Source organism: Dermatophagoides farinae, chromosome 3, assembly GCF_024713945.1.
Source record: "Dermatophagoides farinae isolate YC_2012a chromosome 3, ASM2471394v1, whole genome shotgun sequence".
NCBI classification, from domain to species: Eukaryota; Metazoa; Arthropoda; class Arachnida; order Sarcoptiformes; family Pyroglyphidae; genus Dermatophagoides; species Dermatophagoides farinae.
In genome coordinates, this window is record NC_134679.1 from 5106033 (window position 1) to 5123113 (window position 17081).

Sequence of the window (17081 nt, forward strand, 5' to 3'; positions counted from 1 at the left end):
ATGACATTTAAAATGATTGTAAATTTTTTTCGTATTTTTTTTTTCTTTTTGCTAACACCGTCAATGTGGTCATTATTATTATCATTACATCATTGATGTTTTACTGAATTAAGCAAACTTTGAATGTGAAACAACAAAAAACAAAAAAAAATGAATTATTATGATTGACAATCTCATGTGGAAAAAAATCAATAAATAACGAATGATTTTTGTTTTGTTTTGTTTTTTTGGATGCAAAACTTTTTTTTCTTTCTTTTTTATTTATTACTAATGAATTTTTTGTTTCTTTCTCTCTTTCTCATCATTACAATTTCCCATTCCATCGATCTTCAACAGGATATGGACATTCAACGCCAGCAACGTAAGTAGCAAAAAAAAAAAAAATGAAAATAAAAGCAAAGAAAAAATAAAATCTATCAAATGGTATCCAATGGTATTCATTTCGATTCCATTTTATCTTATCTGAATGATAAAATGAAAAACAAAAAAAAACAATTGTTTTTGTCTGCCCAACAGAAATGAAAAGAGAAAATTTTTCGTTCAAACCTTATCGTGTTTGAACGGCGATTCATTCTCTCTCTCTCTCTCCTACCGTCGAATGTCCGGCTAGCATTGCAGCCGCATCACAATGTCATTCTGTTTTTGAATTTAGATTTTTTTTTCTCTTTAGTTTAGTTTATTCATTATATTCTCTTTTTTTTTGTTCCAATGGCCACTAATTATATTTTCAACATTATCATTATAATGACATTCATTTCTCGTTGACATTTTTTTTTTACCATTCATTCATTAAAAGTGAATTGATAATATGAATTTTGAATCAAATATCATTTAAAGAGCGAATGAATTATCGATCTAAAAAAAAGAAGAAGAAGAAGAAAAAAAGATTCGCACCAAACACACATACACACATACAAACTGTCAATTACTACACACATATTTACAACACCATTCGACTGACTGACTAACTAGATTGACATCGAGTGGGTGTATCGAAACATTATTGTTGTCGTATGTGCTCATCATCATCATCATCATCATAAATTAGATTACTAACGAATGCTGTTGATATTCGATTATAATGAATGAGATGCTGACATGATGATGGTGATGATGGTGATGATGGTGATATACACAATATATCATTGATTCTATACCCATATAAAAAAAATACATAGATAACTGTATCGAGTAGCAAATGTGCATGTATTTCCGATTGAATTTCTTTCTCTCTCTCTTTATTTTTTTTTCTTTGCTATCTTATTGCTATGATGAAGAGAAGAGTGAAAAAAAGAGAATATTTTCATCTTTCAATATCAAAAAAATTTTTTTTTTCATTTTTTTTATGGTCCCCATAAACATTCACATACAAACATTGACGTGATAATATGATTTTACTGTCAACCAAATAATAATAAACTAAGTGGATACCTTTTTTTTCAATTTTTTTTCCTGGTGGTTGGGGGGGAGGGGACGATGAGGCAATATGATGATGATTCTCTACTTTTTATTTTTTTTTCTATATATTCTACTGTGGCAACAATAATAACAAGAACAACAACAATAAAAGTATTGAAAGCAGGTATCCATTTTCCTGTTTCACAACGAAAAAAAAAATAAAAAATAAAAAAAAAATATCAGAAGCTCTTTCTCTTTCCGAATATTTATATATCATCCGATACGATAAAATAGCAATGATTATAATATTTTCCGTTTTCTCTCTCTCTCTCTCTCTCTCACTCTTTCTTTCTTTCATTATATATGGGTAAGCTTGAATAATGCGATTCAAGTCAATAGACTACATGATGAGGTTGATGATGATGATGATGATGATGGTCGTGAATTTAATATATATATGTGATCATTATTATCCTATCGAATTCAAAAATAGGAAAAAATAAATGCACAACACACACAACAACAAGAAGAAATTGAAATATATTCAATTTTTTTCAAAATAAAAAAGAATTTATTATTGTTTTCAGTCATTTTCGCCTGTGTATGTGAATGTGTGTGTGTGTGTGTGTGTGTAATGTATAATGATCATCATAAACAACAGATACGAAAACAAAACAGAACAACTAACCATCGCTATCAGGAATATACCATTCCTGTTTATCACAGAGAATTAAAAGACTATAATAGTCAAAAGTTTTTTTCTCTTTTTTTTGTTTTTGTTTTGTTTTTTTCTCATAAAGATTGTATGAAAAATACATTCATATTATTTGATTTGTTCAATAGAATAGTGTTGTGAATTTAAAAAAAAAAAAAATTTTCATCAATCACACTAGAATCGAACTGTGTGTGTACAGTGTTTTTTTTATGACATTTTTTTTTCGTGAACTTGGCTAGATTCAGTTGATTTGATGATATATTCATATATGACAAATGACTGTGGAAATGGTTTAGTTGAAAAGTACAATGAAAAAAAAATATTCTTGTGATTTGTGATAGAATTAGTTTTTGGAAAAAAAAATGTCAAAGAATTTGTCATTGAATGACAATCTAATCTATGTGTGTGTGTGTGTGTTCATGTGTGTGGTCGTCGTATATTTTGATTCCTTACTTTGTAGATTTTCATCACTTTAAAGATGATAATTCTGAACTTGTCACTTATCATCATTTTAAAAATTTGTTGACTTGTTGTTGATGAATCATTTGATCCAATACTTTTGACGGTGATGATGGCCGTGTCTGATCTGCTTGACTGACAATGATTCATTTGCACACAAAAACATACACACATTCATAGAATGTGAGACCACAATTTTGAATTCTATAGAAAAAAAAACAATATACACAGCCAAACATATATATACACAATATATAATTGAAAATTGATTCAATTCCAGTTATTCTGGTTCATCGATTGTCAAAACAAATTCTATATTTTACTTCACCTTTCTGACAATAATTGTCTGGTTGGTAGAGAGAGAGAGAGAAAAAAAAATTTGAATCATTTTACACAAAACACATTTGAACGTCGTTCAATGTTGATGATGATGAGAGAAAAAAAATCCATTAAAAAGTTGGGTGGCAAAAAAATGAATGAATGAATTTACTGCCACTGTTCTTTTTATCAGTAATCAACAATTACAGTTTCGTTTACTTTGAAAAATTAAATAAATGTGTCTGTGTATGTGTGTGTTTTGGCCAACATTTCACATCAAACAAATTGATTGATTGACAATCTATCCCGGGCAACAACAACAACAACAAAAAAATATGCCTTTATATTATATGATCAAGTTGGTGCTTTTTTTTATTTCTAAAGCCCATCATTAGTAATATATCGATTATTATCATTATTATTATTGAAGTACCGACATCAAATATGTGAAAATTTAGAGAATTTGGATTGATCAAGACAATGACGACAACGACAACGACAACAACAACGATGATCATCATCATTTTAGATTCAATACGAACATAATGAAATAATATATATAATCATTTCATTAAATTTAAAATAAAAAATTTTAAACATTTAGCTAAATTCATTGTTATAAATAATGATGGCCAGAAAATTGAGGGAAAGTGAAAAAGTTTAAATCTTTTCCATCAAAATGGATAACTTTTTTTTCTCTTCGAATCGTTTACAATCGTTTATTGAAAATGAAAAAAAAGAATTAATGATGATGATGGCAGAATTTTGTTCTCAAATAGCTAAAGATTGCCTATTGTTTTGCTATTGTTATATAATACTGTCATCAATCTGTGTGTGTGTGTGTGTGTGTGTGTGTGTATGTGTGTGCATGTTCCATAACCAATAGCCAAATCGACATAAATCGATGAGCATCATTGATCATAATGATGAGAAAATACAAACTTTTTGCAAAATAAAATCCATTGAAACACCACCACCAACAACAACAACAATCCATACGCGACACAATCGACCAATCAAATATATGGATGACATAAAAATAAATGAATAAATTGATGTGCTACAATAATAAGAAAAAAAAACTTTTCAGATATTTTTCCAAGTTTCATGAATATATATGTCTCTGGTATGTGCAATAATGTACCATGTACCTTTAATGACAATTTCAAGCAGCCATTCTCATCAAATAGTACAAAATCATAGGATTTAGTTTTTGTTTTTGTCTATGGCACGTATTATTTATTTTTGTAGTAAATCGATCTCTTTCCAAAACTGTTATTTGTTGTACAAATATTGCGTGTGTGTGTTTCGGTATTAAGATTGTATCTGTCAACATCACCAAAATATTCTATATGAGAATATTGGTTTGTGAATTTGATGAAAAACAATTGTTGTTGCCGATTGGTTTGTGAAACACTGATCAATGGATTGTTCCGACATTTGTTTAGGAAAAAAAAATATATGGTAGCCGTATGAGCCACCATCATCAACAAACGACCAATCAACCGGCATTTGACAATGACGTCGATTCATCATCACCACATCAAAATATCTGAAATGGGCGATGAATGTCGAATGTTGCACATTTTTTTTTTTACATTTTCTCCCGAATGTTCCATTTTTTCTCTCTCACTCTATCTCTCTCTTTCCATTTTGTCTGTTTGCGTGGATAAATAAAGAGTAAAAATGAAAAAAAAATGATTTCGATTTCGAATATAGGCAAAAAAAAAAGAAAAAAAATATTTGAAAAGAGTGGTAATAATGCAATCGAAGCAATATACAAAACAAAACAAAACAAAAAAATGTCATATATGATCTCCGACAAAAAAAAAAAAAAATGAAAAGCTCAAATAATAATAATAATAAAACAATGGGACAACACAACAAGAATCATTTTGTTTGCCAAATAATTGAAAAAGTATATTCATGACTTTCATTGCTGATTCTCTCTCCATCATCTCTCTCTCTCTCTCACTCTTTTTTGTTGTTAAGCTCTCTTGTTTATATCCGGTATTGGAAATGAAGAATGAGAGTGAAAAAAAAACAAAAAACAAAAAAAAAAATTTTCCAAACAAAAAAACTAATATAAAATTTCACATTGCATAATGTTATGACAAATAGCAAATTTCGAAAATTCCTCACTACAAAAAAAACTCACCATCATCATTGACAATAACCAAATGAAAGTAGGGAAAAAAAAGAAACAAAATTGTCACAATACAAGGCTATAGATTTTTATTATTACTATTCTGTTCTATTCTGTTGTTTGCATTTTCATTTTCATAAAATGAAGATTCTCTAAATATTTTCAAATCAAACATTAAAAAAAAAAAATACAGAACATTGAAACGACCAATCCATTCACTTGACACTACCATCATCATCATCATCATCATCATTATTTGCTTGTTTTGGCCCATTGTTATTTTTTTTGCCGTTCATTTTTTCATTCCATAAAAAAAGACACAGAGAGAAGAATATTCTGTGTTTACAAAATAGCGACAGATTTGTTTCTTTTTTTTCTTCTATCCGTCTGTGACTGACAATTAAATCTATCTGTAGCCAGTACTCGACCATTGTGTGTCGAACACTTTTTTGGTCCCTGTTTTTATATATAAACTATAAAATTATTATCATACACTAGTTGGAATTTAGATCAAATTCGATCCATAATAACAACAATCACGACAGATGTTTTGAATCAAAAAATAAAAAGAAAAGTCAAACCAATAATAAATGGCTTTCTATTCTATGGATATCTTTAATTGATTGTTTTGATCAAACTAACACTACAACAACAACCAAAACATTGATTTTTTAAGCAATTGTACAACCTGTAAGACTTTTTACTGTCAATATAAAACATGCAAAAAAAAATAAAAAAAATTCTTCATATCCTAACCGTTGATAAATTCTACCTGAAAAAAAAGCTTTACAGACTATAGAAAGGCTCATGAAATAGACAAAAAAAAATTGATTATTTTGATGCTATGGGCTGTATTATTAAATATTACGATATATAACCAGAGAGATAATATTCATCTTCTCTTTCTTTTACTGTAAACCGGTTTACATTTTTTTTTCTTTTTCGTTAGTTGTAGTGATAAAGAAGAAAAAAATCGGATTCTCGCACGCACACATATATCGACATGCATATAATTCAAATTCTTTGATCGGGTCCCGGAATCCCTAACAAAATATAATAACAAAACGAGAAAAAAAAATCGAAAACAAAAAACGAGAAAAAAAATACAAGAACGTAATACGTGTATTGAATCACGAAATATAACCATTTCGACAGCGCTGAACAACAAGAATCGAACCAAAAGAGAAAAAAAATCGAGAAAAAACTAACAACAACAAAAACACTATCGACATCGAAACCGATAAAGACACACACACACACATACACACTCACTTTGTCATTCTTTCTAGGCTTCTATTTTTTTTTTCATTTCTCTATCCGATTCTTTGCTCGTTTAGTTTTTGGTTGTTGTTGTTGTTGTCGATATGACGATTATATTCTTTCCATCCATTTATATAGATAGATAGATAGATAGATCAAGTATTCATTTGTTGTTTATATCATCATCATAAAACATACTATAAAGCCACGCCAAAAAAAAATGTATATCACATACATCGACCAACAACAAATGATGATGATGATGATGATGGTGATGACGACAAAAAAAACGACAACAAAAATCCATCGCGCCCATACGCCTGACTGAACTTAACACATTCAAAATAATAATAATAATAATAATAAAAATAGAAAAAAAACCTGAGACCCAAATAACTCTCTCACACTTTTCTCCATTGTTTGTGTTTATGTCTTGTTGTTGTTGTTGTTGTTATTTTTTTTTTTATTATTGTCTTAGAGAGGAAAAATGTTTCATTCGTTTTTTTTTCGTTTTTTTTTCTCAAATGTTGTTTATATTTGCTGAAAACACCAAGGCGACACGGTTCCTTGCTTTCAATTCTTTCCAAATGTTTTGTTTGTGTGTGTGTGTGTGTGTGTTGATTGGATTTAAAAATATTGCTGTTGATTGGATTGTTTTAGTTGCCATCTTTTTGTGATCATTTTCTGTTGTTGAAGCCTAACTTTATGAATCAAAGTGTAATGTGCATTCATCTTATCGTATGATCTTATAAAGCTACAAATTCTAATCAGATTTTGTCATTTATTTTTCACAATTGTAGGCCTGGTGGCAAAACATTCTGTATGGTATATGCATTGGCTGGTATTCCATTAGGATTGGTCATGTTCCAAAGTATCGGTGAACGTTTAAATACATTCGTCGAGAAAGGATTAAAACAATGTAAAAAATGTTTTCGTTGCAAAAATCAAGAGGTCAGTGTTATTAAAGGTCATTGTTTTTTTTTTTGGTTAAATTAATGAATTTTAATGTTTGTTTCTGAATCGAACCAGGTATCTGAATCGAACCTGATATTGTTTGTCATGTTATTGTCGACAATTGTGATGACAACGGGTGCGGCCATGTTTTCTACATTCGAACAATGGAACTATTTTGATGCCTTTTATTATTGTTTTATAACGCTCACAACTATCGGTTTTGGTGATTATGTTGCCTTGCAAAAAGATCGTGCCCTACAACAGCGACCTGAATATGTTGCATTTTCCTTGGTGTTCATCTTGTTTGGCCTATCAGTGGTATCTGCTGCTATCAATCTTCTTGTGTTACGATTCCTTACGCTCAACACTGAAGATGAAAGACGTGATGAAGCTGAAGCCGCCACTGCCGCACAGAGTGCCGTACGCCTTGAAGGCGATGTCATTACAGCAAATGGTTCGATTCTTGGCTCGGAGGAACAGCTACAAAAACGTGATGGCGAAAAATATACTGGTGCCGGTTTGAATGATGAGAATATATCCGTTTGTTCATGTACCTGTTATGGTAATTCATCGACACGTTATTGGAATGCTAGCACTCCTCGTTCCTATCTTGATGATAATAATCCAGCCAGACCTTTAAAAACTCCAGCATCATCACCTCGAGTTCGTATGGTTCGTTACTATTATAATGGTGATTCATTACTCGGCATGGATATCAAAGCATTGGGCGATAATTATGATGGCTATGAAAAAATGGGTAAAAAACGACGTAAAGAACGGCTGAAAAGTGATCTATTTGGTTCAGCTTCTGGTATCAGTGGACAAAGCCATCATCGATCATTGTTGTCTCGATTAACTAACAAGTTTGGCCATCATCATCATCAGCCGTCGTCGTCAAATGATCGCCCTAGCCGGCGATCCATATCTTTTGCTGCCTCATCCACAACATCTAATCGCCGATCGACTGATCATTCTACTATGCAACAAGGATCATTGATTCGTAAGCGAAACAATAACGGCACTACGACTGAGAAATGGAAATCGACTCCTTCAACTACCAATCATGACAATAGAGAATTATACAGTATGAAAGATTTCAGCAGTACGGTTATGCAACGACCAACTACCAGTCACTCAAGTGCCCAACGACATCAATCTCCTAGCACCAGGCATTTTCTAGAGATACAGACAACTACACACCATCATTGTTATGAAGATGATGATTGTTATCATGATGATGAACACCCACATCATCATGACCATGATCATTTCATAAGAGAATCATCATCTTCATCACCACCTCCTCTACTTATGTCACCTCATGATTATTGCACATCGATTGGTCATGGAATCGTTGCTTGTAGCAGTAGTGGTCTATTGACCACGACGACAACAACGATAGCAACCGGAACCATGACAGCATCCACAACGATAACCAATATTTCACCAGTGCCTCCACATGCCCAACAACCACCTCCTTCTACACTTTTTCTTCCATCAACATCACATCACCAATTACAACAACCGAATCTACTTTCTCATCAATCGAATTTTTCTTCGGCCCATTCATCATCTTCATCGATATCGACATTCGGCCAACAACAACAACAACAGCAACAAAATTGTGGTGGCCTACCATTGGTTGCACATCCAATTCGTGATAGACCTATACGCCATTCTCATCATGATGATAATGATTGTACCATTATCACCAATAACACTTTGATTGACACTAACAATAATAATCATCACAACTATGATGAACAAGATGAGGACGATCCAACAAAACGAGCATCAATTTGATTATAACAATAACGATATAAGAAATGATCCCTATCTAATGATGATTGATGGATATGAATAGCCGTCCGGATTTGGCAGAATTCCATGTTTTGATATCGGTTTAAGCCATATATGCTTCTAATGAATCGAATAATGTTTCATTAATGGAAATCACAGTAAAGAATAATCAAAACTTGTGGCTATATAAATGAAGTGATGACATATCCAAAAACCGAATCGGAAGTAGATATTAATCTCTTCACAATGGTTTTTTTTTGCACAATGATATATAATGAATATATGAGAATGACATTCGAACAAATACAGAACTATATGATATTGAAGCTGCTGTATTATACATTCTTTATAGACAAAAAAAAAAATCATCACGATTACGGCCATACTATAGTCAACCGATCAAAATGTATCGATCATGTATGTATGGACGACAGGTGTTTTGTTTCTTTGATAATTTTTTTTTCTATTCATAATTTTTTTTTTGTTTCATCATTGTTATTGATGCTGGTTGTTTTTTTTTGTTAATCTGTTATTCTGTTTTTCAAAAAATCAAATTGTTGGCTATCTTATTTAATATGTAAGAAACAAACACAAATAAATAAATAAAGTTTAGAAACCATCATGTTTTTTTTTTGTGTGTGTGTGTGTGTGTGTGTGTGTGTAATGGTATGGTATTAAACAATCTTCACAATATATACACCTTTGATAATGTATTGCACTGCATAATTGATTTTGGTTTGTTGTTGTTGTTGTTGTTGTATTTTTTTTCTTTGATTTACTGTAAACAAATTGTACAAATTTTCCATATATATGAACAACATTTGATACAAACACACACACACACACATTTTTTCGCTGATATACTTGATTGATGTTTGTGTATATCATATATATAATCATTATGATGAAATAATGTTTAAAAAAAAAATCCAATAACAAACAATTATATGAAATGAATAAATGATGAATGTTTTTAAAATAAAATTTCCATTCTACAGATGATAAGTTATTATTGACAAATAAACAAATGAATTCAATTACGATATATTTTGAAGAATGATACAAAATTATCATCGATGTTAAGGGCCATGTGGCCATTTTATTATCTATCAATTTCGATGAACAATAAATAAATGACCGGTATAATTCCATTAATCATCATCTAAACATTGTCTGGTTTTTTCGATGAATTGATGATGGAAATTAGTAGTTCATCATTTCTCATCGATATATGACCATTGGTATCAATATGAATGATAGTCCACTATGTTGAAAGTTGGATGAAGAATTTAAAGAATTTTTTTACACTATGATATAAAATTCATGTCAAATACAGATGGAATGTTTCACTATGATTATCATGTACATTCCATTGCAATTATGATTTTGTCAGTCTGGGTAATTGGCACCCTTTTTTGATCCGGTTACTCATTGATCAAAAAAAAAACCATGTCTTATGAATCATTGCCAACGATAATTTAGTTGACAGACTGAACAATTTCATTTAGAATTGAGACTTTAATCAATATCTAAAAAAAATTCATGATTTATCCAAATGGACTGCTCCCACTAATTTGTTCCGAAAAAGGATCTCAAATGGGTTATGTTACGAATCGAATTTATTGTTTAACGATTATCATGCCATCTGTTAAGTATCATTTACATTTTTATTCAAAATTTTACAACAATTTAACAATAAATCAGCTGTGTTGATCTCTGAAGTTTAAAAAAAAAAAAAATGGAAAACCCCGAGCAAATAAAATTCATTATTTGAAAATTTCTGGTTAAACTATCCGATTGAAATCCATGATGGTGATAAAAATAACATTTTTTTGCGGATTTTTTTTTTCTTCAAGGCAAAAAATAACCAAATGGAAAAAAATCAGCTGCGGGCAACAATCATAATCGAATCGTTCTGATGGAATGACCAACACTACCAGATTTGATCATCAAATCATTATAGAAAAATGATGTATTCATGTTTCATCTTTCTCTCGCTTATCTATTTGGATGTTTGAAAATGAAAAGCTAGTTATTCTGCATGTGATTCGAACGAAATTAATTATCAAAAATTTCATTAAATGAGTGCAACCGTTGTTGATGTGTGTGTGCATCGAATGAACAAAAATACTATATGCGAATTGGTTTGTCATACAGGTAAATATTTCCATTTACATTCAAGGTGTTTGCTATAATAATAATTTGTTTTTGTCATGATTTTTTGTTTAATGATTACAACCATTCAAACAGAATGTGATTGTTTTTTCATTTTTCATTGTTGTTCCAGGAAATTGAACACATTATTCTAAAAAAAATGCAATCCGAAGAGATTTATGGAAAGGAAATGCGTGATGATATCCATATTTGAAATAAAAATGACAGACAACTAAAACAAAAACCGAAATGGCCATGAGCCAATCTTGGTATGTGTGTGTGTGTGTTTCTCTTGTATTTTTCTTTTCAACTCAATATACTCTCTTTTTATTTTTCAGCTGTGTTTGATGTATTTATTGATGGTATGAATCAAATTTAACACCTGTCTTATCGAACAAATTATCGTCGAATTTTATAGTTATAATAACTCATTCGACTCTAAAGTATGCATCCTGTTGCCATAAATAGCTACCACACACATGAGCCGATTGATTATTTGGAAAAAGATATTATTCTTCCTGTTTGGTCTCTCATTCCTAAACACTGTGTGTTACAATACTGTGTTTGATGTATGTTGGTGGTTTTTTTTTTTTAATATTGAATCTAATACACTAAAAAATTCAAGAATCTAATCGAATTGTTTATCATGAAATATCTCTCTTTTTTAAAAACTATTTCGATTACAAATACCACTACAACTAACCAAATCTGAAAAATTCTATAGATTCACTTTCAATGAATGAATGAATTTTACAAATGTGAATTATGTGTGTTTGTGTGTTTGGTATATTTAAACGTGGCAATCCAGCTATTTTATCCAACTATAACTGTATGCACCGCTACATAAATTAGACTTCTATATAAAGAAACATACATAGGCTATATTTTGGAAGTGAGAGAGGTAGAGAGAGTATCTTTTATGTACTGAATGTTTGATCATTGGTTTTGTTGCTTGGTTGTTTTTGTTGTTGTTGTTGATCGCTTTCATTGAACGTCACGATCAACATTAACGACAGGTTTGGTAGGTTTGTATACACACAAAATAACTGGCTGTGGGCGCCATTACAATACATACTCATATGTTTGTCTGTTTATTACCATCAATCAACAATGACTGTGGAATGCCCGATTGATTTGACCATCAGAACTTTTTTTTGTGTTAATATCCAACCCTGCCGTCGATAACAGATGTATGTGTGTGTGTGCATCTAATTTCATTTTATTCAACGTTTTTAATTCTCTGATTGCAATATGCTTGTTTATTTGAAAATTTAATGGTCTCATGATTTTTTTTTTGCTTTATGACGATCATTCGATTTGATCGATTTTGATTGCTTATAGAATTGAATCAATTTGGCAATCATTTTTCAAAGCAATTGCATTTAAATTTTTTTTCTTTGTATTTTTTTCTGGTGTAATTCGATTTATCCACTCCAGACAAACTAAAACCATACCAGGTATATATGATTACAATATGATTATCTATAGGTAATTTTTTTCATATTATTAATCCAATTTTATCATATCTACCATCTACTATATATATTCATTAGCTATTTGCAAGTTGGCAATTTAAGAAAACATTAATCATCGCAAAACCTACTGTGATATTTGTGTGTGTGTTTTTTTTTGTATTTGTGATGCTTACGTAACTATATATGTGTATTGATGATTACCGTAAGCTTTTTGGTAATTTTTGATGTCAACAACAACAACACATCAAGGTTGCTGTGTTGACGTGTTTGCTGTGAAACAACATCCTAATTTTTTTCTATTTACGCCATATCATTATCGATATCAACAATAGCTACAAACAAAAAAAAAGAAAACAAATTTGTCCTCAAATAACATAAATGCATTCATTCATATTGTAACATTCAATAGATCTGATGTCAATCGAAATGCGGCATTTGTGTGTGTTTGTGTGTGTTGATTTATTTGCTAACGATTTCTCTTGAATAGATGTTTCTATAACAATAAATTTTTTTTTGTTACAAACAAATATGAATATAACGGACAAGATCAATGGCCCTACATCGGCATCTAAAAATTCTAATGATCCTGGTCATCAAATGAATAATAATGATAATAGTTCATTACAGACGTCCTGTTCATATTATTCATTGACATCGGCATCATCATCGACGTCATCGTCATCTACATCATGTGATAGTTGTTCGATGAATATAGCACTTGATGCTAATATTGAATATTACAATCATTCATATAATGAATCAGCAGATCATCATTCATTTATTGGTCGATTAATGTCTACCATCAATATGGAATCTAATAAAAAATTTGATGAAGATGCAGATGATAATGATGAAATTCGAATCGGATCATTTGACGAAGAATGTGTGACACGAGTTTTCCATAAAATTGAATCATTATTAATGTCAAAATATCCAGATCATTGGGAAATGCTTGATTATCTGTTCCGTGATGAACAATGTAGCATCGAAAAAGCAGAAAGATTTATTACCAGCGAATGTTTGTGTGAATATGTTTGCCTGTTACAGCAATTGTTCCAGTGCAGCAGCTCCAACACTGCCGACGATCAACGAGATCAACAAGAAATTCGACACCGTATCGGTTTATTTTGTCGAAAATTAATGGCCAAAAATCCTGCTATTGTGTCCATGTTTATTCCGCAATTGGCCAGTCTATTAAAAGCGAGTGATATGGATGATAATGCAGCTGCCAGTGGTGTCGGACCTAACCTGCATTTCTCTAATGTGATTAAAACCAATTTATTCTATTCAGATTCAAATAGGGTCGAAGTGCCTATCGCTGATAAGGATTTATTCCAGTTGATCGATTGGCTACATCCTGGCTACAATTTACCACAGCTTTTTCAATTTATAGAAACGACCCGTGTTGTTTTGAAAGAAGATTTGAATCATTTGTTCAAAAACAAAGGCAGTTATTATCTAAGTCATAATCACTTGGCCCGAACGGATCCATTTAGCCAACAACACACAATGCCTATCATGGATCATTTGTTAATTTTTATTCTAAATGAGAATCATCCTCTTAGACAAAAGTCGACTAGCCAGAATTCATCATCCGATAGTCTACATATTCAAGTCAACAAAAATTTGATTGTTTTCTGTTTACGTGCCACGATATTCGAACAAGCATTACAGAGTTTTAATCACTGGCTTCAACAATTCAATGAAAACATTGATATTTTTGGTGATAAACAATCATCAATAATTGGTCAACATAATCCACCACTAACAACAACAACTGATGATAGAAAAGCTAACACTAATGATAGCAGCCGATTATGGTCATCTTATCTGGTTAGTCAATTATATCGATTGGCCATTGATCTAGCCATGCTATGTTCATCGTTTAATCATTTGGATTTAGTCAATCAATTTCTAAGTCTTCGTGTGGCTGGTATGTTGATTTCCTTTTTTTTTTGATAATTGATAATTGTCAACAACAACAACATGAAAAAAAATAACTTTGAATACAAGATAGACATTGATTTGACGTTTAGATTTATTTATTTACATTCAAATGCATGCACTTATTCAGTTTTATTATCACTAGAATGTTATGGTTTCATTCATTCGATTTAACATGACTATTATGATAGGATAGATATGAGTGAGGATCTCTTGAAGTTTGACATACATTCCATAATTTAACTTAAACATTATTTCAGTTGTTTATATCGATCATCGACATGATGATGGCCACGTATAGCGGGAGACATTTTTAGAAAATAGATAATGTGTCTTTGATGTTGATCATATATGCCTTAAATGCATGAAAATTTCTTAAAATGGTGGTATGTTGTTTACTTTTTTCTTTCAATTTTTTTTCTTAGATCTCGATTTGACAAGTAACCTAGAACGAGCGATGAAAGCCATTAATTTCGAATTGAATGATGAGAATGGTGGATTGTTCAACGAACATAACTATATACCGGCTGGACAAACATTATTACTGGAACGAATCGCCAATCACATTCAACCACAAATCATGATTGACCAATATGATTCATATGATTCATTCGATCAATCAATGAACAACGTATGATGATGATGATGATGATTCAACTTCATCCGATACTAATCCTCAATTTCAAAATCCTGATTCTGGTGATACGAATAGTAATATGGATCTGCAAACGATGATGGTGATAAAACGCAAATTACTAGAAAAAATACGTATGAATGGCCAAAGGTTAGAGGCACCGGTCAACAATCGTTGGTTATTTAATGAATGCTGTATTTGCTGTGAAAATCGATGGCTTCTTAAACGTATATGTTGTTCGTCGGGTGCCTGTTTATCTTGCCTGACCCGTTATTACACTGAACGAATTCGAATGGGACAATTGAGCATTGAATGTATTGGTCCTGGATGCAAATCATTGATCTATCGAGCTGAAGTGTTGGCACGTCTGAATGGTGATGATAAAGCTTTGTATGGTCGATTGTTATTGAGCCAATCGAATGAATCGGATCGCATTCGACCATGTCCACGTTGTAATCGATTATTCACATTATCGAGTAAACAACAAACTAAAATGAAATATACCGACACGCATTTATTGTTCAAACGAATGTTGATGTGTGGCTTAGCAGCTCGGTTGTCGGTTAAACACTCCAAGTCATTCAAGTAAGTGACAATTCAATTGAATATTTTAATCTGACCTTGTTTGATTCGCTTGATTTATTTCAGAGTAAAATGTGATGCTTGTCATTATGATTGGTGTTTCAAATGCCATAGTCCTTGGCATGAAGGTAAGTAGTGTTGCAACTAAAAATCCATAAAAAATTTATAAAATTCATAAAATTCATTTATGATTGTTTATTAGGAATTTCTTGTAATGATTATATTCGTGGTGATCGTTTGCTCAAAACCTGGGCTAAACATTCTGATTTGTTAACGGGCGATGTAAATGCTCAGAAATGTCCAAAATGCAAGGTAAACAAAAGGAATAAATGACCATTCCTATTTACCAATATTAATATCTTGAATAGATTTACATACAACGAATAAATGGCTGTGACCATATGCATTGCATTCGATGTAAATCCGATTTCTGTTACCGTTGTGGTGATCCTATTCGTCATGTTCGTTTCTTTGGTGATCATTATTCTAGGCTTAGTGTGTTTGGTTGTAAATACCGATACAAGCCCAAAAATCCGATTCAAAGAAAATTAGTTCGTGGTGCCGTACTGGGCAGTAAATTGGTGGTATTGCCCGTATTAACCACCGTATGTCTTTGTACTGGAATTTTAGTTCTAGCAGTTGGTGTTGCTGCTATGCCATTTGTCGGTGGTATCTATTTCTTCAATTATATTCGAAATCAACGTCATCGAACCATGGTACATCTCTATAATTATCGTATTAATCGCCAAGATGGCCATGTTCAAAATCAGAATCAATCATCTCATCAAAGTACAATTGCCGTTATTAACGATGGCAATCAATCTATTCCCTCCTTTGACCTGTATGAACAAGACAGTTTGGCAGCTATTAATGTTCTGGAATGGCAATCCATGTATTCACTGGATGAAAATGTTTCCAGTAACAATAATGATAATGCCACTAATGATTAATTTTCAACCTTTTTCCCGCCATCCTCATTAATCCAGTTGTGATTCTTGCATTCTATTTTTGTATATAGTACAAGCACTTGATACTGGTCATCACTGTTTTCATTGGTCAATTCATCAACAGTCACATGGTACATTCCATCGTGCAAATTGTGATCATTGTCAGATGCAATGCTATTTTTAATCTTTATTTGATGATCTCAACATTCGAAAATTGTTTTTACATTATTGTTAGATTTTATTAGTTGTAAATAAAATAATAAAATAAGCAATTCTAAAATTCAAATATTGAAAA

At 31.3% G+C, this 17081-nt stretch overlaps 2 protein-coding genes across 3 annotated transcripts in view; both read left to right on the forward strand.

The window, feature by feature from the left end:
• LOC124494559 (uncharacterized) overlaps positions 1–10034 on the forward strand; it is a 28031-nt gene extending 17997 nt beyond the window's left edge. Inside the window, exons 3-5 of one of the 2 annotated variants that reach the window (XM_075729653.1) lie at positions 337–361; positions 7097–7247; positions 7326–10034. In XM_075729653.1, coding sequence (XP_075585768.1) covers positions 337–361; positions 7097–7247; positions 7326–9053 — 1904 coding nt within the window. In that variant the 3' untranslated portion in view covers positions 9054–10034. Of the gene's footprint in view, positions 1–336; positions 362–6699; positions 7014–7096; positions 7248–7325 lie in introns of those variants that run through there. The other variant, XM_047057746.2, reaches the window with a different exon arrangement.
• A 760-nt stretch (positions 10035–10794) lies between these two features.
• On the forward strand, positions 10795–17066 carry LOC124494610 (uncharacterized). The gene is given in 7 exon segments (XM_075729661.1): positions 10795–11207; positions 13167–14612; positions 15049–15255; positions 15257–15842; positions 15906–15967; positions 16042–16151; positions 16208–17066. Coding segments are annotated over 7 exon segments (3033 nt in total). The 5' UTR covers positions 10795–11167; the 3' UTR covers positions 16790–17066.
• The last annotated feature ends 15 nt before the right edge of the window (positions 17067–17081 follow it).